This window comes from Polyodon spathula, chromosome 21 (assembly GCF_017654505.1).
Source record: "Polyodon spathula isolate WHYD16114869_AA chromosome 21, ASM1765450v1, whole genome shotgun sequence".
Classification (NCBI taxonomy): Eukaryota; Metazoa; Chordata; class Actinopteri; order Acipenseriformes; family Polyodontidae; genus Polyodon; species Polyodon spathula.
The window spans coordinates 7978653-8005259 of record NC_054554.1 but is presented as its reverse complement, the minus strand read 5'-3'; the positions used below and the strand labels follow the sequence as shown (position 1 = coordinate 8005259).

General features: G+C 36.7%; 1 protein-coding gene across 1 annotated transcript in view; it reads right to left on the bottom strand.

Moving 5' to 3' along the window:
* Positions 1-2865: 2865 nt before the first annotated feature.
* LOC121296691 (synaptic vesicle membrane protein VAT-1 homolog-like) overlaps positions 2866-26607 on the bottom strand; it is a 33282-nt gene continuing 9540 nt past the window's right edge. The window contains exons 6-9 of the mRNA XM_041222465.1: positions 25141-25196; positions 24574-24768; positions 5463-5546; positions 2866-3351 (exon numbers count right to left, since the gene is read on the bottom strand). Coding sequence (XP_041078399.1) covers positions 3253-3351; positions 5463-5546; positions 24574-24768; positions 25141-25196 — 434 coding nt within the window. The 3' untranslated portion in view covers positions 2866-3252. The remainder of the gene's footprint in view (positions 3352-5462; positions 5547-24573; positions 24769-25140; positions 25197-26607) is intronic.

The following is a 26607-nucleotide window of genomic DNA, read 5'->3' as shown; positions in this document are numbered from 1 at the left end:
CTGCTATTTATTAGCTTTTTGTTAAATTCATTTGCAGTGGTGACTTCTAGTGAGTTACCAACTCCAATTACTGACTGAGGTTTCAAGTCAGTTTCATGAGGTTCATTAGCATTCTCATCGTGTTCAAATTGTGTTGTTATTGAGTTATCCCTGAAATTCCTTATTGAGTTATCCATGAAATTCCTACCTGTATTAGTGTATAACTTCACAATGTGCTACACATTAAGGTACCTGCATAATCCAGTTCTAAATAGTCAAATATTCCCTTATATAGTACAGTTATAGGGCATTGCAATATTTGACTTCAAGGACATTAGATGCTGTTTTTATAACCTCATTATACACCTGCTCTTTCAGGTATTTGTGCCTTTCTCAGCTTGTAGACAATCCAGCGTTGAACAATATTTAAACTGGAAAAGCAAGCTTCTTGAACAGAGGTGTTTCCCACTGTCTTTTGATAAAATAACAAGCGAAAACAGGACCCAACTCTCACAATTTGCTATGCTGATCAGTTTATTTATGTATTTGTATGTAAACAGAAGTGGCTTTGTATGCACAATATAACAAAAGCACTACTACAACGAACACAGTCAATCAGTAGTCCAATTTTCTGTAACCAGGCTTCCGCTAATAAATAGGCCTACGCAGTTTCTTAAGGCAAACTGAGCAGCTACCTATCCTCTTAAACTGAGAGATATACTGATAGGTAGTCTAGATTAAGACTATACCTATAAAGAACCTCTGAAGTGAAGTTCAACTATAGATGTATGCTGGAATATCATCTATTAATGCTTTTACTATGGGACACTTTTATAAGGGTGTGCTCAGTGTTGTACTCAAAATCAGACTGACCTTCCTTAAACATTAAAACTACTCTTATCTGTTTTTCAAACTGCTGTGCAAATGGTTTTGTTCAATTTAAAACTAATTAAAGCAACACAGGAATGCCCTTGAGGCTGCGTGTCAGTACATTTCCAGCACACTCTCTCAATGTAATATCCTGCAGTTTGCAGCATTGCTTATTACTGAGTGCATACTGCTGCTTTGGTTAGGATAATATCTGAACGGTCTGCTAGGCATTACAGCTAGAGAACGCATGTATTAGTATTGGCTGTGGAGAAGCTTTAATCAATTCTTTTGCCAGTAGGGATCACAATACTTAATGATAAGACTTGTATTTTAGCAGTTAAAAATGTATGCAGCCATTTTAATGCTGTCAGTGAGCTGGACTTTCAATCCATAATTGAATTTGACTAACAAGGTCCTGCTTATTGGCACTCGGTTGTGATGTATCACACAAACACACACAAACACTACAGGCACTGGCAGGTGAAGTCCACTTAACTATAAAATATCCGTAGATATCAATTTTAGCCACTTTGCTGCGTCTGCTTCTCGTTTAGCAGAGATAATTGCCCACACATTCCACAGGCACTGTTGAATCAAAAGGCATACATTGTTATTAAAATACAAACCACTTGCTTTAATCCATTCATATAAATGTACTGGAAGCAGGTGAGTGGCACTTTTAAGTGTCTGCCTTTGAATTCTGCCCTTTTTGCAGGAATATTTCTTGTCAAAGTTAAGTATTTCTTGTCCATTCCATTTTGTTATTATTGAATTGCGGTGTGAGTAATTATAAAGTGAATACTGATGAAATCAAAACTTTCACTTAAAAAAATAAAATTGCAGCGTTTACAAAAACAAAAATATGTTATGTTTTATTATGTAGATCTAATTAGCCCGTTAAAACCAATGAAACTACTGGGCTGTAAAAAAAGATTCAATACCATCAGCCAAGCAGCTTCCAGAAGGGAGAATGCTGCTACTATGTCAAATAAAAATTCATATCATTTCACACTTAAGTTGACAGAAAATAAATTCGGAATCTAATAAGATGTGTTAAGTGTTTTTCTCTCAATATGCACCTCATCCTTTCTATATGTATTAAATTACTAGAACTTCAACGCTCTTAAAAGAATAATGGTCCTTGACTCATTGACTCATGTGATTTTAAAAAAGGATTCCTGCTAGGAGAACATCAATAATTTTTTTTTTTTCCCCTTTAATGTGACTCATTTGTAAATGAGAATTGCAGCACTGCTATTGGCATGTTTATCGTCTGTAGATATATGTGTATAATGGCACTTAAGAGTTGCTAGTGGCGCTGTATTTTTTAAATTTAATCCGACTCAAATTAAAGAAGCAAAGATTGTCCTTTTACTTTTTTATGTTACCCTTTACGTTTTATAATGAGTGCTTTTTGGTTTCTCCAATATTGAGTTCTTATAACTGTTCTGTGAATAAGCCTTGCTTTGCAATTCCAGAACAGCCCTCCTAAATCCATAAAAAATCATGTGACAATATGATATTTCCACTCTGCCAGAGTTGAAAGGTTCTATTCTCACATGATGTGTAAGGAAAGAGGAAGGCTGGTTCCTTGGGATTCTCCAGACAGGCTCACAACAAGTGAAATGCGGAGTTGAGAGATAATGAATTCATGGAACCCCTCAATGAAAAACAATAAACAATAAAATGACATTTCAAACAACTGCATGTGGCAGACAAATTAAATAAGGATGCTATTAGACGGCTTATATTCTAGATCGCTCACATACAAAGAAACTTGTAATAAGGCAGAGGGTTTTACTAATATTACAACTTTTAATAGAAAAATACTGAAAGTGCAAAACCCTACAAACCTTTGAACATTAAGCAATAATATCCAAAGTGTACTGGGCAATGTAAAAGGATGTGTAGAGGGTTTGAGTAAAGTGGGCTTGTTCAAGCTGTAGCACTCTTAAGGAGCCACTCAGGATAGGGAACGGCGTACTAGCTACAGTAAATGAGAGAGAAGCAGCAAAGTGGTTTACTTTCCTTTCCTTTTTTTTTTAAATAAAAATAGGGAATGCTCAGAAAATATGTCACAAACACAACAACAGCCACCTGGAGAGGCTGTAAACAAGACAAAGCATCTGGGAACAACGGTTCACTCAGCAACACGAAAAGTAACATCATAATAATACTGCATTGGGGATGGCACTTCAGTTGTTCGACAAGCCACAATTAGTTTTCAAACAGCGTGCAGCTCAGCTGACTGGCAGACAAATACAACAACACACTGTACTACGGCATTTGTTCACGGATGGTCAAGGCAGGTCCCGGGTCTCTCAATCCCTCCCCCTCCCCCTCTTCCTTCTTCTTCTTCCTCTGACCCCTCTTCTCTCTTCAGTGCATGACCTCCCTGTAGAGCTACTGGATAAAAGGCATTCTCTCCTTGTTGTCGGTGTCCCCCTCATGGTCCTCCTCCTCCTCCCCTGCCTCACTCGTCTCTGTGCTGTCATTGGCCATCTGTGGAATAAAGGAATGACACGGCATTACAGTGGTGCTTTCACATTCTGCATTATTGAACAACGGTGGAAACAACAGAAATATTAAAGAGTATGTAGTTGGAAATCAGATTTCCCTGGTAATTCTAACTGTCTTACATTTTTTCGTAATTTTTGAAAAAAAAAAAAAAAAAAAATATATATATATATATATATATATATATATATATATATATATATATATATATATATATATATATATATTGTTAAGGTGCTTTGACTATCAATTCAGGGACTGCTCTTCCTGTGGTCTGCCATAGACATCTGTAATACAGGCTAAACAAGTGCCTTTATAGGAGTAAGTCTTAGGACCATCGAGTACAGAGCAGGGGATTGCCAGCTAAGCCAGCAAGATTGTAATTGTAATTAGTTAAATATAAAATGAAAAAAGACCAAAAGCTGATATAAAATGAAGAAGAAAAAACTCTATTGAAATGATTAAGTGCAGGTACAGAACATTGGCAATTAATAAATTATAATGAACACTAGGGCAACCAAATATACGTACACATTTCAGATAATTATTAGGAAACTTGTGAAAGGTTCCTAAAAGTTTGTATTATTAAGTAATGTCTTTTATTTAAGCTGCTTATATAGAATGTTCTCACCACTCTGCAAAATTATTGTGGAGATGCTGCTACATGGTTCTTAATGGGGACATGACTCTTAATATATTTCCCAAATGACCATAATGGAGCTATGCTCATTTCCACTAATTTGCAATGTATCAATGCAAATGTATTTGTGTCTTAGGAGCAATTTGATTGCAATGCCACTACATTTACGTTCATCCTGTTGAAATAGCACAACCACAAGGCTCCTAGGAATGTATTAGGACTTTTTTTATAAGGATATAATTTGAGAACTACTATTCAGTACATATACTGGGCTCCCTTAAATACAAATGCATCAAGTGCCTTGCTGTGGTGTTTCACTTAATTCTGAATTAGTGGTCATTGTTTTTATTTACATTATCTTTAGGACTAGAAAAATCTTTACTAAAAATAAATAGATAAATTAAAGCATGTCTTATTCAGATTGTACTCATATTAGAAAATGGATCAGAGATTTCCTTTAACCTGATTGGTCAATATGAGTTCCCTAATTTCTGGTAAGGGTCCTCAAATGTTATCCTTCAAACTGTGTTTAATCTCTGTTCCAAATCAATCCACTGGAAAATATATAAATATAGTATTAATTTATGTAATTTACAGGTTTTTTCTGCTTGATGAAAGAAAATCTCCGGTCCAGTACACGCCCTCTGAATGTTGTCTTTCAATGTAGGCTAAAGTCTACTCTCTCACTGTCCTGTATGGTGATTACTTTGAATAGTGCTGTAAATTGGCTAAAGATAGATATGATTGTTATTTTTTAATCATTGCTGCAATTCCGACATTGCCCAAGGGTGGCACTGTGTGCTTACGTGCAAATTATATATATATATATATATATATATATATATATATATATATATATATATATATATATATATATATATATATATATATATATTTATTTATTTTTTTCCTTTCCTGTTCTTGGTTCAATCCCCAGTAGCAATTAACAACATGTTAAATAGGATAGGAATGTATCCACAGTATTCATTTCTTAGCATCTCCCTAAATGGTGTCCGACAGGGAAGAAAAATATCACCTGGCAATTCCCTGTACTGACAGACTTCTAATTACCCCTCTTCAGCTGGCTCTGGTGAATTAACCTTTAAAAACAAACAGACTCATTAAAAGACTGGAGAGGGAGGGGGTAGTCAGTCACTTAGGATAGGCTCTTTTTTTCTGGAGATGCTTTCATGAAACATGTTTTCATTTGGAGAGGCTTCCATGGCAACAGTGAGGCACCACAGGAAAATAATTCCTGTGATTGTTGCCACGTTCTTTGTCTTGTCTAGTTCTACTGTTAATCTCAATGGTCTTGGCAACGAATCAGATTCGTAGAAAAACAGCCTTCCGTCCTTTATATTCAAGGCACATTACACTGTGAAATACTTGCTTCCCCATAAGCGGCATGTTATTGTCTATTCTGTAATGCAAACAGTAATCAACATGGTTCACTTACCAGGGGAGTAGGAGACTTCTCCACATCCAGTATCAGCTTTCCTATGTTGCCCCTGTCATGGATCCTCTGCATTGCCTCTTTTACCTGTAAATGAGAAAGAAATCAGTCCAGCATTTCAGTAGTAGTAGTCTCCTCTCGCTCACTTTTTGGGCAACAGAACTGTTTAGCTAGCAGTTTGTGGTACTCTAATACTCTAATACATAGACAGCAGTATGTATTGACCAACACTAATGCACATATCCAAACCCAGGTTTTCCTTACCAACACAAACCACTATTGCTAGGTTGCCATGAAGATATTTGCAAAAAACATTAAGAAAAAAGTCTCTGCAAAACCTTTTTTTAATAGAAATATATGTGTGAGTAAAAATGAGCTGTTTTGAGGATAAGGTACTCTTAGAATAATACCATTTGGCTCCCAGTACGTATTACCCTGAAGAAACCCTAGAATAGTCAATATCAGACAACTTTACCTGCAACAGCAATTGATTTGGTAACAACGTATAGTGTACTGTTGACCCAATATGGTAACACTGGTATTAATAGAGCAATGCTACTGCATGCATTGATATATGTTACCATCTCCCATTAGTACATAAGCATTACATTTGGATTGACACTAATTATTCATATTCCTAAACCAACTAAATTCTGTATACTTTACAATAGATAACATATAGGAGGCTGTGTGGCCCAGTGGTCAAAGAAACAGGATTTTAACTGGTTCAAATCTCAGCTCAGCCACTGTGTGACCCTGAGCAAGTCACTTAACTCCTTTTGGGTGAGACATTGTTGTAAGTGACTCTGCAGCTGATGCACAGTTCACACACCCTAGTCTCACATGTTGTAAAATGCTTTGTGATGGGGGTCCACTCTGAAAGGCGCTATATAAAAATAAAGATTATTGTTTATATTGGAAAGGGAGATCGTGTCTAACTAACTTGCTTGATTTTTTTGAGGATGCAACATCGATAATGGATAATTGCAAAGCATATGACATGGTTTATTTAGATTTCCAGAAAGCTTTTGACAAAGTCCCGCACAAAAGATTAATTCTCAAACTGAACGCAGTTGGGATTCAAGGAAACGCGTGTACATGGATTAGGGAGTGGTTAACATGTAGAAAACAGAAAGTACTGATTAGAGGAAAAACCTCAAAATGGAGTGTGGTAACCAGCGGTGTACCACAGGGATCAGTATTAGGTCCTCTGCTATTCCTAATCTACATTAATGATTTAGATTCTGGTATAGTAAGCAAACTTGTTAAATTTGCAGACGACACAAAAGTAGGAGGAGTGGCAAACACTGTTGCAGCAGCAAAGGTCATTCAAAATGATCTAGACAAGATTCAGAGCTGGGCAGACATATGGCAAATGACATTTAATAGAGAAAAGTGTAAGGTACTGCACGCAGGAAATAAAAATGTACATTATAAATATCATATGGGAGATACTGAAATTGGAGAAGGAATCTATGAAAAAGACCTAGGAGTTTTTGTTGACTCAGAAATGTCTTCATCTAGACAATGTGGGGAAGCTATAAAAAAGGCCAACAAGATGCTCGGATACATTCTGAAAAGTGTTGAATTTAAATCAAGGGAAGTAATGATAAAACTGTACAATGCACTAGTAAGACCTCATCTTGAATATTGTGTGCAGTTCTGGTCACCTCGCTATAAAAAAGGTATTGCTGCTCTAGAAAGAGTGCAAAGAATAGCGACCAGAATTATTCCGGGCTTAAAAGGCATGTCATATGCAGACAGGCTAAAAGAATTGAATCTGTTCAGTCTTGAACAAAGAAGACTACATGGCGACCTAATTCAAGCATTCAAAATTCTAAAAGGCATTGACAGTGTCGACCCAAGGGACTTTTTCAGCCTGAAAAAAGAAACAAGGACCAGGGGTCACAAATGGAGTTTAGACAAAGGGGCATTCAGAACAGAAAATAGGAGGCACTTTTTTACACAGAGAATTGTGAGGGTCTGGAATCAACTCCCCAGTAATGTTGTTGAAGCTGACACCCTGAGATCCTTCAAGAAGCTGCTTGATGAGATTTTGGGATCAATAAGCTACTAACAACCAAACGAGCAAGATGGGCCGAATGGCCTCCTCTCATTTGTAAACTTTCTTATGTTCTTATGTTCTTATATTGATCATCTTTACATTGCTAATCTTTACTGCTAAATAAACATGTATTAAAAAGGATTTCATGTAAACATCACTGTCTTTTTGCTTTCATTTATGTACTAAATATCACAAGGGTGCAAATGTAATAATTCAGTCCCTTTGAAATTATATTGCTGTTATGAATGTGATGTTAGAAATTCTTCCCGCCTTGGCCTACTCCCTGTAGATTTGTAGCCATCTGATAAGAGAGATAAAAACAGCTGAGTGTAAATGTAAATGAACCTATGCTTTCTTAGCATAGTGCTAATAATGACAAGTCCCAGGACACATGTACATGTGTCACCCATCGCAGTGTGTAGACTGTATGGGTGATGTAGATAGCATGGGTTAGTGTTCCAGGAATATCTTCTTTTGTTGCTAAATAGTGGAGGCATTATTTTTTCTTTTTCTTTAAGAGCCTAGAATTCGAAGCTGGGAAGCATTTTAGCTGAATTACATGACATTGTCTGGGCTTTATTGCACTGTAAAGTCATGTGTACTTAACACTTCGAGACCAGTATGTTTACTTCACAGGACCTAACTGAAACTAGACCCGTACAATCGTTTTCAATTTATTATGGTTGCTGACTCACCACCTTCTCAAATACAGGGTATTGTGTATAAAGTGGACCACTAAGACACTCAGAAGTCTTTTCTTTACGCAGCTTCGGAAAAATACATCTTCAACATATTCAATTTATAACATATATACATAATGTATATACGTTGTCCAGGAAAACTGTATGACCACCCCTGCTGGTTTGTGGTGCTTGGGGCGGAGACATTTGTTGTCTGTTTTAACCCATTTAGATCACTACTAAACTTCCTGGTATCCCCATAATAAATGACAGTCTGCTCTTCAAATACATGCACACAATTTCAATAAGAAATACAAATTTCAAAATCTTACTAGTTAACCTGGATTAGCTACTCCATTTGATGAAATGGTGTAGTACTGAAAATGTCCAGTAGGTGGTGGTGAACGATCACAGATAGACAGCAGGGATGACTGCGTATAATTTGATCATACCTTTAAAACATGGCTATACTAAAGTCGCAAGTAAGGAATGATCTTTTTTGGTCATGTTGTTATGTAATCTTTAGCACATGTAAGTCTGTATCACTTACATTTTCATTGTGTAAAGTACTGTACTAAAAAAGAGTTTAAATAGCCAGTTTGGTGTAGTTTAAATTCTGTATTGTAATCTTCAAACCTATTTCACAAATGCCCAACCATGACATATCATCTAATAGGTACTGGAACACCCTGTACTGTATTTGCACTACTGTGAAGAATGCAATTTCAGTTTTGCAAAATTGCCGGTCTTGGTTGGGGTTCCAAAAGAACTGATACTTGACCAAATGTTTAGCTTTCCGGATGTACTGCTTCTAGCTCTGTTGAGTGCAGACAGGTATATATGACGTCGTTTTACATTTTGTTATTGCATATAGCTACAAAAGTTTTTTTTTTTTTTTTATGTTACCTGCAATCCTTCTGAAAAGTTACACACTCTGATGCTCTAAAATTAAGATTCAAAACAGCAGATGGGTAACCTAATCTAATATAAATATTTTTTTACTTTCAATGACAATACTCATTTTTACCATTTGTCTAAAATAAAATGAAAACTAATTGGACTTTGATCATCGGTGCGCCATCATTATATGCATTTATTTAATTATGTTCAATTAGATTCTCTGCAGGTCTTTGACAAGGAGTGCTCAGCTAAGACTGTGAGTCTCATGACTCAGTGCCTGCAGAGAGCCCCTGCAGAGCTGCACCGTCCCAGCCAGCGATGCACAGTAAATCACAGACAGCTCTATTAAATCTGAATGGAGGTTTTCAATTCATGACCTGTTTTGCAGTGCCTTCTGCATTCTTTTTTCATTAAATGTCAATATTAGTGCCTCTGTGCTCTGCAGAAACTCCATGGAAGTGAGAATGTGATTATGCTATTAAATAGGTAAATATTAACAATACAAAAAAAAAGACGACATAAAGGGTAGCACATAGCTTGGGTTTTTGACACACAGCCCCACGTGTGAGTGACTTTGATAACTTGTGATGCCATGTACAGCACTGCTGCCTTCAATTATATTTAACTTCTTTTTTTGTTTGTTTCAAGACATCTTATTACAGTTGAAGAATCGGCTGTCATTCTCACAAGCTCTGTAACAAGCATCAACCTCGATCAATCCTCCAACAATGTTTCAGATACCTGACATCTTTGTGGAAGTTTAAGTTTAATTTAAATTCAACGCTTTTCACAATAGATCCGAGCATCTTGTTGGACTTTTTTATAGCTTCCCCACATTGTCGAAAGCAGAGGTTCTCAAACTTTGTGGCACTGTGATAAAAAGTACTTTGTGACTCCACTTCCCTGTATTACTGCAGAATAATTAGTACTGATAAGTTAAACATGCAATACAAAGCAATATAATCAAAACTAAAACATAGCTGTTGCTTATTTTTACAGCCAATGACTGCAATAGGGTTTATCTGTTTACTCTTTTTTTTCTGAACACTATTTCAAGTATTAACTTGTAATTGACAGAGGTTTATGTTTTTCAAGTTAGATTTCTCATAACTATCTTGTAATGCATCTCCTTGTTACAAGTGACTTTCGCTCACAAAATTAGCAAACAGCACATCTTACAGACGTTAAGACATAAAATAAGACATACATTAAGACGTTTAGGTTAATATTAGAATTCACCTTTTATTTTTTTAAGTACATTCTTTGTTTAGTGGTTAAAAAACAGATTTACTGCCCTGTCACTATTCTCTGCCAAATACTAAAATCTCATTAATTAATTTGAAGTCTCTCTCGTTCATCCTTCATGTGACAGCAAATCTATCTAACTTCAGTAATTAACCAATAATTCAGAGTCTGTTTTTTATGCTTGTTTCCCTTTAGAGAAATAATGTGTAACTGGTATAAATTAAAATTCCTGATGCAAGCTAGAGGTTTTTATAAAACTGAAGCTACACACACACACACACACACACACACACACATACTAAACAAGTAATTTACACTAGGTATTAGAGACAACAAGCTAAACACAAACCACTCTTAACATGGATCTTGCTCTGAACATTCCCTAAGCCCTGCCAGCTATGCATAAGCTCCTTGGTTGTGGAGAACAGCGTTACATCTAATCCTCTTGTTATTCATTAACAAAATACCCAAAGAAGCTTATGATGGGGAAAGTTCACAAATCATTTTCTTTCATTTAACCAGAGATACTGCATAGGCTGCAGGTGGCGCAATGTTGACTGTTCTAAAAAAAATTGATTCAGATCACATATAATCATGTTGTACAGTCACAGATAGAGAATCAACGTACATGGTCTGGACACACGTCCAGGAAGGCACTGATTAGACTTTAAGGTGCTCAAATTGCTCTGAAGGACCATGTGACCATTCCTCAATGATTACCACCACTAGTTTCCAGTCAGTGCACCTCACTGTAGAGTTGCTCCCACACACTGTATCCAGTAGGTGCTGAGGCTGGAACACAGCCTGATCTCATCCTGCAATCAAACCTTTACTTCTTTGCAGGTCGTGCCATGCTAATGCATTTACCTCCTCCTTTTTTCTTTTTTTTTTTTAACCCGAAGCAATACAAAAAATCAGAACACCTATTCACAATTTTATATTTTTTTAATTACTGGTACATTCTTGCAAGGGCTATTTTTGTATTGCTCCAGTTATATATAGCATGTTATTTTTTGTCCAACTCCTGTAACCTAGGATTTAGTGCAACACAATCGCCATTTTAAGGTCACAAGTTCAAGTGCTCAAAAAGACAGTGTGTTTCTTTCCAGGCTCAGACGCTCTCAATAAGCACAAAACCTGAACTAAAGGAAAGAACCAATAATCTGCCAATGAGCCAGATTTCAGCATCTATTTGAAGCAGAGCTTTTCTAGTGGTAAAATAATAAGAAATGGGTCCTTGATGCAAATGTATTCGGAAGCAGAGACCAAGTCAAATGGAATCCCGTTAACAATATATTACATCAACTATTGGAGTTCTGCTTTATGCTTTTCAAGAATAATGGACTATCACCCAATGGGTTTGAATTTTTTAATGCCCAATTATCCCCGAGGCCTTAAAAAAAAGGTTAGTGTAATTTCATCATGAATTCCCCCATCAGTCTAAATGCAATTCAGTGAACATTATGAAACAGAAGTAAGTGTGGAACATAAGATAAAAGGACAACCACTTGGAATTAGAAACAATTATATAGATATATTTATATATATATATATATATATATATATATATATATATACACACACACACGTTTTGGAATCAACAATTATTTTTCTTATTTTCTCCCTAATTTGGTAAGCCCAATTATTGTTTATTTCAACCGGGCGCACTGCTGCCACCCCTGCTCTGACTCGGGAGGGACGAGGATGGACACACACCGAAACGTGTGCCATCAGCCGTCCGCTTCTTTTCACTGTGCAGGCCGGCCATGCAGCCACCTGAGAGCTACAGTATCAGAGGACCACTCAACTCTGGGCAACTTACAGGCAGGCCCGCAGACGCCCGGCCAGTCTACATGGGTCACTGGTGCGTGGTGGGCCGAGGACACCCTGGCTGATCTAGGCTCCCCCCGGGTGGTGCGCAGCCAATTGTGCACCACCCCCTGGGAACTCCTATCCACGTTCAGCAGTCGAATATCCTGGACTTGAACCGGCAACTTCCAGGCTATAGGGTGCATCCCGCACTCCACGTGGAATGTCTTTACCAGATGTGCCACTCGGGAGTCCCCAGTTAACCTACATGTAGTATTGTTGTGTTGACTAGTGGTATTTTAATTAATCTGGTTTAAATGTTCAATTCAGTTATTTAACCTGCTAGATACAAGAGCAGAATCATCATCCTTAAAGCAACGCAGCCCACAAAATGAAATATAAAAACTCAGCCACTCAGTTTGGAGGCACAGTATACGGCTTTATATTGTATAAATATCATCACAGACTAGGTGTTATGCTCAATAACTGGTATGCGAAATAAAGGAAGACTGCACAATATACTGTATTCCTAATGTCATTAAATCCACTCTGCATGAGTGAACTTAAAAAGATAACTGCTGGTCCCTAATACTATTACACAGTACAATCCATTAGACCAAAGAATATAAGTTCAAAATAAAAAACATAGTTATCTGTTCAAAACCAGATCGGAGTGTTTACACCCTTGTTCTGCAGTGGCTACACTTGTGGGTAAACAAGAACTCTTCCCATGACGTTCATCTGGGTTTCTCCTGTTCCACTCAGCAGGAGGTTAAGTTCTCCTCAGTGCTGGTCACAGACTCCCCCAGATGAGCCGTTGAACCACTTGTCCCTTCATAAAACAAGGGTGGTGTAAACAGAACAATCCTGGCTCACAACCTGAGCCTTAATTGGGTCCTTCATTTCAAAGAATACATCGCATCTCCTGCCAGCTCATCAGCCTCTCCTGATACATAAAAAAGAAAGCGCTCCCATGAGACTGTGCATAATATGGAGCATGGTTTATAGATCAAAACCAACACATCCTGCCAAGGTTAGGTCAAATAAGGAGACTGATCTTTTTTCCATATTCGTTCATAATAAAAGCTAACAGCAAGCCTTGTTAAAGCAAAGGACCGGTTGTCTCTGTTTTCACATTTCAAGCGCAACGGCATCCAAACTACAATGCGGAACTGGTATGTATTTGTGTAATAGCTTTATATACAGGATTCCTCTAGTGTAGGTCTATTTTTCAAGGTCATATTCATTATCGACTTACCACAGGTGTGTAAATCTGAAAAACTCAAACCTTACAAAAAGGACCATACTTTTGTTGCGATACAAAACATGCCTATGAGCTTTAAAAGTTATTGTAGAATATTTATTTTTATAGATTTCATATATAAATACAACAAGTTTGTGGCATACGTGTTCAAAATGAATCAGACATTTGGAACACATCCAAAAATCAGGACCAGACTACTTCAGGAGACCCTGTGAAACATTCCATCCCAACTTTTAAGGAGCATATTGATGAAGTAATTAAAGCAGTGCTTATAAAGCTGGCTAATCCATATAGAGCTGAAAACTGTCCTTCCTCGAATTGAAAAACACTGGAGAAATATGCAATGTCAGTAATTTGTTTCACGTCTTGTGCAAATAAAACAAAATGTTCAAGTTACAGTATATGACATAGATAAAAAGAGTATGGAGCATCCTTACGGATTTTTAAAAATAAATACACACTACATAGAAGAATGTAATTATTTTCTAGTTGACAGATCTGTCAGTCATTAGGAGTTGGACTGTAAATCACAAGTTGTGCTATTTGATTGCATACATTACATAGAAAACAGATAAAAAAATATATATATTTTCTTTTCTCTTTTGCTGCCTCTCACTTCAGTCCCAATCCGCCAGCTCCCATAGTGTAGCTTTTATAGCGCTGTCGACAGAGCCAGTTGAAAGCAACCAAAGTTCAAATTCTAGCCCTGAAGCCTTTCAGACTAAACAACTAATTGGAAATATCTGCCATTGTCCTGTTTCCCAGCCTGGGAAGCTAGTTTCATTGAGCTACATAATGGTCCCATTTCCTCATTTCATAAAGTACCGTATCTGTTGATTTGTAATTGAACTGAACTGTGGTGCTCACTTTTTATACGGTAGCAGATACACTTTACATTAATAACCTTGATAAGGTTAACACGTGTGTGTGTGTGTGTGTGTGTGTGTGTGTGTGTGTGTGTGTGTATATATATATATATATCATTGGACACTGGATATGTAGTGATTTTAGCTGTTGAATTGCAAGCTTGAATAAAAGCAATAAAGAAAATAACAGAACAAAACCAATATGCCATGTCTGTCAAGACAGCAATGCCTTTGTGCCTTCATGCAATCGGCATGTTGGAGGCTGGACTAGGGCAGCGTACTGTGGCTCGCCGTCTTGGGTGCTCACAGCCAGCAATTTCAAACCTGTCGAGATGGTATAACCAGAAACACTCTGTCAATGACAGGCCACAAACTGGGAGACCAAGAGTCACAACATCTGCCCAAGATCGACAGATCATTTTGCAGCATCTTCGTGATGTCAATTGTTAATCAGCACAATAAAAAGTCACTGCACCTGCTCTAAAACAGTTTGTCATTTTTGGATCACATCTAGTGAATTTTATCCAAATACAAGTGATAAGTTTCTTTTGATGCTCAAATATAAGTCATATGTTTCTTTTGATGCTCAGTATAATTATATATGTGTGTGTGTGTGTGTGTGTGTGTGTGTGTGTGTGTGTGTGTGTGTGTTAATTAAGGAGTCATTATTTTAAACCTCCCTGTAAAGCTGCTTTTGAAACTTGCTTTCCACTACCTCTCTCTGCAAGCCAAACAGTAATGCAAATAGTAAGTAGGAGAAGAATTTTTAAAGAACACAGTCTCCTAATATTTTTAAACGGTACTCAACCCTGAACCTTTGAAATGTTAGCTAAAAAACAATGGAAAGAAAAAAGGAGGACGTATCACATTTTGCAAATTGTTCTACAACATTAAATTGTACATTCCCAGAATTCTAGCCAAGCACTGGTTTATCCTCGTCTTCAACTGGCCGTGCTGGTTCAAATGACTGTCATGCTTAAAGGGTTACAGAACCTGTAGTGTTAAAATAAACTCAGAAATCCAGCAGCGAGGTTGCAGGATGGAATAAATCTGGAGTTGTGGTGTTTTATACCAGCTGGGGATACAGTAAGAAACCTGTAAATGTGGGGCCTGACAATTGCTTGTCATCTGTTCTCTACTGTAGCCATTAATGGAATTTGCAGCCGGGCACTAGTGAAATGATGTAAGGAGGGCGCATCTCTGGAATAAGGAAGGACTTAGACATGCTAATGATAACTGAGAGGGGAGAGACACATTCTGAAAGTGGAAATGAATTTGGAAGGTTTTAGCACAGTTCCAACAGTTGTCAACCACATCATTAAAATGACACGGCAGAACTGTGCTACACATTCGCAAAACAGACAGGTTCTAAGTGTGTAATGCAAAAATAATGGTGAAAAAAAAAGTAGTAACTCTCTAACTGATTATCCGAGCCGTTATTAATCCTTTATCTATGATAAATTTAATTAAGCAATCGAGTTTTTTGGATTGCCGTGCTGAATTCAAAGCTTGACAAAAAATAGATTTGCTTTGGAACACCGGGAAATGTAGTATAAAAGTTTGATACGAATATATTATGACCTATATGTTATTTTCTATAGGCTATGCTACGTTTCTTAAAGAACACAAATGGGAATAAATATAACTGATCAGGTATCTAGTGAAGTTCACTTGTTTCGCTCATTGGACGCACATCACTTGGGCAAAGATGCCATTCTAGCACTTATCCATCAATTAAATAAAATAATGTCCTGAAAAATATCTGTAAAACCAATGTAAAGCAAGTAAACCACATCATATAAGAACCAAGCTTGGAGAAGGGTTCTGATGGCTCTGGTGTCATTTACACGTTGGATGTTACGACAAGATTAATATGAACATTTTACCACAGCTTTCACATTTAATGTTTAATTAAATGAATACAAATAATTAAACAATTACTTTATTTATGTATTGTTCTAGGTACCTTTTTAAATACAGCAACCCTGGTTATTTGATAAGGCAATTTAAAAAATGCAAAGCTGCAAAGGGATAACAAACATCTCTGATAAAAACTCAACATGGCAACAGTTGTCAAGGAGATGATGTGGTGATGTCAAAGCATTTATCTACTGGATGTGTTTCATAAATATGTAATTAGGCAGCCTATTTTATGAGGTGAAATATGAAAAAAGGCAGGATGACTGCTCGAAGAAAGGGTGAATTCAGTTGTATATCGAGTTTATGTTTGTCTCATATTAACATAATGTGCAGACGTAATGCATAAACTAAAATGTTAATCTGAAGGCCATGAAATTCAATATGATCTGGTATTTCAAATTATTCATATAATATTAGGTGGTGTTACCAGAAATAGAAAAGATTAAATTCAAGATTAAATAACATTTTTTTAAATGTATTAATTATGTGTTTATTGGAGGAGCTTGTCCCCATTGACTCCTATTATAATCTGGCTGGGACATTTCAATGTGTGGCAACTTCAAAAAACATCTAAATCAAAGTACCATGGTGATCTGCCAGGAATTCAGCTCCAAACAGACCACAGAATAATTAATACTTATTTGCAGGCTCAAAGAACCGATAAAGCTGTAGGCTAAGACCCACTTTCTTTGCTGAGCTAGATTCTATATTTCACAGTCAATTCCTCCATGCAGCATTACTCGAGTTCAGCTGAGAGAGCCTGTCTCACCAGGAATGAAATGTACAACTACTTTATATTGGTAGAACTATTCTGGTAGAACTGTTCATTGAATCTGCATTTTGTCTAAAATGGTTTGGAGTGTACTTTTCACTGGAAATGACTGCAAAGGTCTGCTTCTTCATGATCACACTGTTGTCTGAAAATACTGTATATACCCAAATGAAGGCGGCCACACTCGCAGTTCTTTGGAATTATGTACACTAACTGCAGGCAAAAATATCTGTTGATCATTGTAACAAAATCCCAAACCAGGGACCAACATATTTAAGTAATACATAAATTGTGTGAGTAAACTTGCTAAAAACACAGTCAGCCTTTTCAAATATCTTAAATTGAACAGGTATATATAAAAAACAACTATTAATACTGCAGACTTTTCATGTAGTGTTCAAAGAATGGATAAGACTGAGTTATTATTTTCTCTATGATGAAAGGCTATTAGAGATTCACATTCAAGACATGACAATGTGAGCTCCTACACTGTGTGTTTCTGATTAAATGGGCTCATTAGGCAGGTTCAGCAGTCCAAAGAGTGATTAAAAAAAGGCCTCCAAGCAGTCTGACAGTGGGAAAAAGCATGTGTCTTGAGCCATCACTTTAAATCAACCTGCTGTGTAAATGATCATAACCATTAGCCAACACACAAGGCAGCTGTACAAACTCCAAGTGCTATATTACTGTATATGCTGCAGCACTAGAACCTTTAAAAAAACAAAATATTAGTGAAATAGAGCTAGTTTTTCCTCAGTGTATAAAAGCCTTTTGAATCGATCCGCAACATGAACGAGATACATTAACAACGTAACCTTCTGTCACTACAACAATCAATTACTATACTATAACCTTGTTGGTCATTATTGTTTTTCTTCTTAAGTGAGCAAGGGAAGTAAAATTAATGGACTTGATAGATTAACCCTTTCAACACTATCAATACTGCCACTAACACAAATGCTTTCTCACGGCTAGTTAAATGGCCATAAAAAGCACAATGATATAAAATTAAAACTGTTGGATTAGCCCAACATTCATTAAAGGAAAATAATACACGACAGGGCGTGCATTGTTCTGGGATAACACCACACCTTGTGGGGTTGGGCACCATTAATAGAAGATTGAGATTTTTAGAAATGTAAAGAGATTCTCTTAGTAGTGATTACAGGTTATACGTCATTTAAAAGTCAAGTTAATTAACAGAGATATAGAAATAATTGGGGGGACCCCCCCCCCCCATCCATCAGCCAAAAGCAATAATGCTGTCTGACAATAATGACTTATTAAATGCACTGAGCTGTCTGTGACAATCATGTCATTTAATGACCTTTATAATGTGACAAGAGTTCGGCTTGGTTCTGATTTGTAATCTAAAAGGTCAATGCTAATATATATATATATATATATATATATCCACTGTTTAGTCGTTAATTAATAAAAGGCAAATCTGACAGTTATTTTATTTTCAATCTGTCATTCAAAAGGGTCACCACCTCACTGCAGCATATTTACCAGTCCGGGTGCCATGTTTCCACGGTAACATCGCAAAGCTAGGCTTCACAAAGAAAGATATGTCAAATCTCCGGCTTCATATTGCAGGAGACTAATGGGAAGGAAAGCTAATTCTGGAGTGCAATGAAATAACAGTGTTCTAATAATAGCACAGTATCTCTTGGCAGAAGTCATTTTTATTGAACATATTGTGAATGCAGAGGCATCATTCTTCACATCAGGTCCATCGACTAGTCTTTCAAGATATCAACATTATAATGTATTAAAGCCTAAAGCAGATTTTGTGGAAAAACACAAGCAAAGAATGGAGTGTTTGTTTTAAACATTTAAACATTGTAATCCAAATCCCACTAATCCTTAGAAGGTAGAGGTGCCATTAATAAAGACAGAATCAAAATGTTACCTGACATTGATACAGAACTACTGCCTCCCCGTGATTTTAAACGCATGCAGTTAGGCAGTTTTCTAGAAGAATCACGTATTTGTAGGTCCCTGTTGTCATGCCCAGAAGTGACTGTCTGTTTTTAGTAGGATCGCAGCATCATTTACATACAGAGTCTTACTGGGCTCACACTGATAGTGATGCCTGTCTTTTCTCCCTAGCGGGGGATGCTGGTCAGAGGCTGTTTGCTACTAATCATGAACCATTTCCTAAGACTTTTGGAAATTGGAAACAAATATTTTAGCCTCTTGGATCTGATGCACTTCTGTAACAGATAACACTTTGGGGGAGGTGTAAGGATACGTGCAAGGTGATTTGCGGGTGCAAAACCCCCATAATGAATCAGGAAATCGTGTTTAGCAGCCATAAAGTGTGATTTTACAGGCCGCTAAAAATGCAGCATATGTAAAGAATGGTTTGGACCTGGCGTTCTGCACCCGCTATCAAATTTGCACTTTGCCATCATTAATCCATTACAATTATATTGAAATGCATTCAAATGAAGAAAAGAGCATGGAATTGGGCAGGATCTGGATACTAAGTGGGCGCAAACATTATAATGTGGACATTAAAAGGATTTTGTGTTGCACTTAGGTAATTGCTGACCTGCCAAAAACTTTACAACTCTTCTTACAAGGTGCAAACAAGTGACTAAGAGCTGTATAAAAGTACACACCTGTAGAGACCTGTCATTGGCTTCAGGGTGGCTGCTTTGAACACTTCCTGATGCGGCGACACTTAGCTCTTGTTGAGGAGAGGCAGGAACACGTTTGGAGAAGGGCAAGACAAAGAAGACCCTGAATATACAATCCCAGGGTCACTTTGTTTGGGATGCTGGAGGATGCAGTGCTAAAGCATTATCATCTCACTAGGCAGGTCATCCTAGACCTAATAGCTGAACTGAGGGATGAGCTAGACCTCAGCGTCAATCTAGGAACCGCTGTCCCTGAACATGTGAAAGTGCTGTGTTCTCTGCACTACTTGGCCTCAGTTCCTTTGAGACACAGTTGGAATATCTAGAGGGATAGCCCAATCCACCTTTTCCGGAGTACTAGGCAGATTTCTAGATGTCATGCTAAAAATATCATGCTTTTGTGTTAAGAATGGCATTTTCTTAAAATCCCTTGCAAAAAAAATTAAATAAATGTTTCTACTTAGAGCAACATTTAGAACCTGGGTAACTCCAAATTAGAAAAACAGATTTAAAACACAGATTTGTAATTATTATTATATTGCTATTATTAAATGGTAAAAGAAAAGCAATCCTGATAATCTCCTGAATAATGTCCAACAAATATATCTACTGTACTATGTAATAAGTAATTTGTCACAGGGAGAAAATGAAGAATATAGACATAGCTTCTTGCAAAACTCAACAAATGAGAATTATTGGGTGACATGTGATTCACATTTAAAAGGCATCAAGGCTCACTACCTCTGACAGCTTGACCTGGCATTTTTAATTTTTTTTATCAGTCCTGGATGCTGATGACTGGGTTTTGAAATTCAATTTTAATGAAGCGATCTTTCACTTTGAAGATAACAGCTCTTTTCGCTTTGTCATCTCATTTAGAGGCCAATAACCTTTAAATCTGGTATTATACGGTTGCTGCTGTACAGGGACTGCAAGACAGAACCATATCTTAATTTCCATTTATTTCAAAAAAGGTTACTGGTGATGATAAAGAACCAAATACGTGTTTTTCCGATCGGTCAGAGTCTACTGCATTGACTTTTTTTTGCATGCATGCATGCATGCACTCATTGAGCTCATGTCAAATTTGTATTAGTTACATTTGAATGTCCTGTTACTTTAATGATGCCTTTCTCCCATACAAAAATAAAATAGTGGCTAAATTACACTCTTAAAGAAATTAAAACTATTTAAAAATGTTGTTCCATCTGCAAGAAAACTTTTTAAAATTGTGGTGGGGGCATACACTTTTACATATGAATGAAATACACATCCTTTGACTTTAATGTGTTGTCTTGTGTCCAGAGTAATACACTACATACTGTATATATACCCTACGTACAGCCTGCATTTGTATAATGCCTTTTACTTCACTATTTTTCATCTCTTTACTTCCTTACTTTAATTATTTTGTTTCAGTATATTTTTATATAGTTTGCATTTCATTTTACTTTAATGACAATGACGAGACCTAATAAAACTATACTGAAAACGGGCACCAAGGAGTTACTGTAAACTTGTTGAAAGGGAGTGTTGGACAATGCAGCTGTAACCACCGGATGACTCTGCTATTTCATTACTGGGGAACGGTTACCATAGGGAATAGTAAAATAAATAAATATATAAATAACAGAGGGTCATTCTGCCTTTTCACAACTAACCAGATCAGAGAGCAACAGTGGGGAAAGTAAGGATTGTTCGGCAACCATCCACTGAGCTATTTACTTTCAAAGCTGCTTTACTGTGGCCACTGTTTAACACCCCAGATCCCAATGGTGGGCCTCTCCCAAAGAGATTGTAGTCTAAATTATATTTAATATTAAATTGATAGTTCTGATACTAAAGTAACTATCTTCAACAAATCTGTCCTTTATGAACTGTACTGTACACTAGATGGATCGTTAGTAATGTTCTGGGATGTTTGTTATTCTTAAAGATGTGTTACATAGTGGTCCTGGGTGCCCCTTGTAAAAGCTGGCTAAGATCAACAGTTCAGTGGAAAGCTTTGTTGTTGGGACTATACTCTCCTTTCCGGTATTGGCATAACCTTGCTTATTTTATATCTGACTAGTTCCTATCACTTAGTTCCTATATCATGCTGACACTGAGGAACAGGGATATTGTTTTTGTTAGGAAAGATAATTGCTGAACAATGCTCACAAAGCAAAAAATGTTCCTTGTTTAATGCTCAGTGTTACGAAAAAAGCATAAGCCCTCATAATAATTGGTGCATTATCATGAATCACAGTAGGGACAATTTGTAACACCACAACAACAACAACAACAACAACATGTAAGTGGGTTCCAGGGAGCTGTGAGACGTGAATTGCTAAAATGTGATTTTATTCAAAGAGTAGAGGGGGTCATTATTAAAACGCACGTATGTTTAATCACAGCCTCATTTATAATCCAAAACAACGGCAGGATTCCATTAAAAAAAAAACACTTAATGAAGACTTTGCTATTAAAACGAGTGGGAAACATTTACATCTGTATAAACTAAAGGAGTCTTCAGTGGCCCCTGTACAATAACCCTGAGTGTACCCTCAGTTTATAAACACAAACGTCTTCGCCAGCTTGACCTCGGAACAGCTGCACAAACCAACCATCAAAATCAGTGGCTCAAAAATACCCCCCAGGTTTCTGATTTATGAGAAAGAAAAAATGCATTCACAGTCAAGAAACTACTCCAACAATGAAAAACGCTTTGAGCAACACATAAATGTTATAGAAAAATGAAACAGAACTAAAGAAATTAATCACTCGACATTATACATGTAATATTATCATTATCAGTAGTACAGTAGTAGCAGTATTAGTATTGTTATTATTGGTTTTATTAGGTGACCTTTACACTTTTAAAAGCTGACTGTGGTATACCTTGATAAAAGAATAGCAAAGTATAGTAAAAGCATAGTGAAGGAATTACAATGCACCAGCAAGCACTAACAGGAAGCAAGGTAAAGCAATCTAATAACCATGGTTAACCAAGAGTCCTTGAGCAAACAAACCTGCTCACACACACTTACACCTCACTGAACCCAGGAGGGGCAGAGACAACAGGATCAGCACAGCCTTTATCTCCAATAAAAACTCCCACTCATTTTCCAGTAGAGTAAAGGCAATGCCAAAAACATAAGCTATGTTCATGAAATCTACAGAAAAGTCTGTTCTCCAGAATACCTTATGGAGTTCCCACTTTTAAACTGTTCCTCATTAAACACCAGCAATTTGTGCAGTCTCACATATGAAAACACCTGCCATCAGGCACATACTGTCCTATCAGCACTGCAGCAATGTCTGACAGATGTGCGTTCCCATCTGTCTTGCAACAGAGCAATTCATCTTTCATGCATTATATAATATACCTGAGGCACAGCCAATTTACACAACATGTGCTGTTTAGTCAACAGGAACATCCCTGACAGTTTAGCACAGATGCTTACCTTTCTAATTAATCAAGTACTTGATATGACTGCTTTATGTACTACCTTCGTACAGGAAAGTATTTATCAGCATCCATTTTTCCATAACCATTTTCAATACATTAGCAAAACAAAAATGTCCTGCTAGTAGCAAGCACACCGATTACCAGAACATGAATCCCCCCCCCCAAAAAAAATCTATCACTATTATCACTAACATGATTACGCACCATCTCAACTACACAGATACAATCAGCCAACTGGTATAAAAAAGGATTTTAAAAGGCTGCCGAGCTGAGCCTGCAAGCCTGGAAAAATACTTTAAAGTGTTACATAGTGTCAGTATCACAGCAATACATTTTTTTTATTAAACTACAACAACCAGCCACTGTTTCCTCATTGTTCTCTATAGCCAGCCATTCTGTTATAACTGAATAACAGAAAAAAGATGACAATAATGAACACTAATTGATGTAGGAACATGTATATTTTAAGAATATACATTTTTGCACACACCTATGTATGTACATTCATATTTCCAGGATTTTTTTTTGTTAATGTAGCGTTCTGTTTCCATGACAACGTAGAATATATTGAAATATTGGCATCAAAATCCAGAGGGAAAAAAAGCACAACGTTTAAATTATAACATTCCAGATCTCAGAATAACTAGATTTTAAGTAAGAGAAAAGTAATTATACTATTTTATTTCAAGAACATACGGTTTGCTTTTTTTATAGGACACTGCAATCAAGTGATAGAGCTAGCGTAGCAACAGATGCATTATGCATTCAACCCATCTCTTATTAATGTGTAAAATTGTATTGCTTGAGTTGTTAATCATTTATTGCACCACAACTTCAGTTGTTAATAGTAAGCAAAGCAGCCTAAGGTAAATGACGTGCTTTAATTTTTTCAAGAAAATGATGTTGCTTGTTTTATTTCTTCTATAGAAATAGATGTATCTTATCATTCTTATTAAAAGCTTTCAGGCTTGTGATACCCTGCAACTAAAAAAACAATGTATGCCTGTTTCAATCATAGCTAACAAATCTTGTACTTTGTTTGGTCCTCTGTTATCAACTGCTTGTGTCCTTGATTCAGTTAAATAAACACTTAGAAGACAAGTGCAAAACACCAATGACAAAACAGTCATCATTTACAGTTCAGGACAAAGACAGGACTTGTAAAATCTCTGCATTAAAAGGGTACTTAAAACCTTAGTTACAATCTAAACTGACACTGTAATCAAACATGAACAATGTACCTGTGAATGGAAATTTCAAGTCAACCTCAATCCACCAGCCTGTTTCGTATGTGCTGGTACATGCGTGCATACATTGCTAAGTTATTTTTTATTTAAAAAAAAAACAGGTATATAAGACTAGCAAATTAATACCAGACAAAAGTTTGGTAGAGGATTAGTAGAATTTCATCTTCAGCACAGTGACAAACTAAGCCAGCATGTTCTTATCTGATACTCTTCAGTATCAGCCTACAAAAACAGTCAGATATCTTACCTCCTCCAGAGCCCATAATGAATCTACCAGTGGTTTGATCTTCCTTGCGTTGTAGAGGGAAATTAGTTTGTCCACCACTATCTTTACCAGGCTGCTTCTGCCTTGTTTGAAAAGAAGGTTTAGCAGTGAAAATCCAGCAATCACTTTATTCTCATCATAGAGTTTTATGGGGTTCACCTTCTCCACCTGCCACCACTGCAAGAAATTAGCAGAATGAAAACAAAGCACATCTTTATTTGTCAATCACATCACTCATTAATGCAAACTGAGTAAAGGCTTTAATTTGGCATATATGCCAATACTCGCCTTATTTATTTATTTTCTACAGAACCACACATTCCTATACAATATCATCTATAATCAAAACAAACCCAGTTATTCCTATGGTACTTGTCACATTTAATCTATCCAAAATGACCTGTTATAATTTTGTAGTACATAATTTCAGTTTGAGGCACATTGCTTATATACGTTATAAAGTACATTATGGTTATTTAAAAAAAAAAAAAAAAACATACTGTATGTGATACACACGATTATAAATATTAGGCATTCAGTAATACTCACAGATTTAGCCAAACTGAAAAAGCTTTTTGTTTCCCCAGTAACCATGTTTGATGAACCTAGAAAAGGGAGATAGAAGTGTATGGTGTAGATTAATTTTTAAATCAATTAAATGGCAAGTTGACTGGCAGTCATGACCACAGACAAGAAGGTCACAAGCAAAGGAGTGAAGGGGAGATAAAACATCCTCCAACCTGATCAAGGTGTCAGATAAACTATCTCTCTACAAAGGCTATGTTTACAATGACTTTTGACACCTAATATGGAATGTTCTTTTTCTAGAATTTTGATGTCACCATTCCGTTGATGCATGTCCCAAGCGTGGAACGTTTGGTCAATGCCAGTGTGGTACAATTAACATCGTTCCATGGGTCAAAAGGTGCCAAATTCAAGGGATAAACACTTCCTTATCTCCTGTAATCCTGTTACACGTCAAACAAAGCGTATCACGTAGTTTCAGAACATATAATGCAGAGCCAATGAAACTCAGTTAAAATAAAAACGTAAAAGCCAACCAAGACAAGGGTACAGTCTATATCAGAGCTTTCCCACAACTGTCAAAAGAACATTATTAAGATCATTCATTAATTTACTGTATGTATAAATAGAAGCCTTATTAATAACACAAGCTTGACATTAATGGCCCTGCCAGTGACGTGGCTTTGCTTTGTGTCTTTTTTTTGTAGTAGTTTTTTTTTTTTAAATCACTACAACAACATAACTTGTGAATATGAACTCTCCTTTGATTACCTAATTTCAGCATTTGGCGATTCCATGATGTAAGTCTACAAATGCAGTTAGTGATTACAGCTTTCAATGGTGGCAGAAAATTGGCAAAAATTGAATAACTGACAGAGATGACACTATCCTGACTGACTTGACCAAAGCTAATGTATTTTCCTCTACTCAATCAGACAATGGCATCCATTTACTGCAGACCAGAAAGGTCAATTTATTTCTAGTTGAAAAAGACCTGTGCCTTCTCCCTTGTACAATGACTGGCTAACAGTCTAAATCCTGATGCATTGTTCAAGGTTTGGAAATAAGGTGAGTCTTGTCCAGTGCTGAAGATTTCTGTTAGTTGGGCAACTATGGCCCACTATCTTTCGATCTGTCATGACCTGCTTGCTAGTTAGGTTTTCCAGTGGTGGTTTCCAGCAAACATCATTCCACTTTCCTATTACAAATAGCCTGGAAAGGACCCTCTGTCCACTGTTCATATCATGGAAACTAACATGGAGGTACTCTATAGCCCATTAGCTAATCTGTGCCACGTGTATTGAAATGAAAAGTTCACCTGCATAATGATAAGGGGGGCAGTAGAAATGGTACTGCAGCTAATAAAGGGAGGAAATGCCTTTAACACATTAAAAAGGGTTTGATAATAGTTTATTGTATTCTTATTTGTCAAGATGCTGCCCATTTTGCCCGCAGTCTTGTTGGATTTTGAGATAGTTTGGTTGGTCAGTT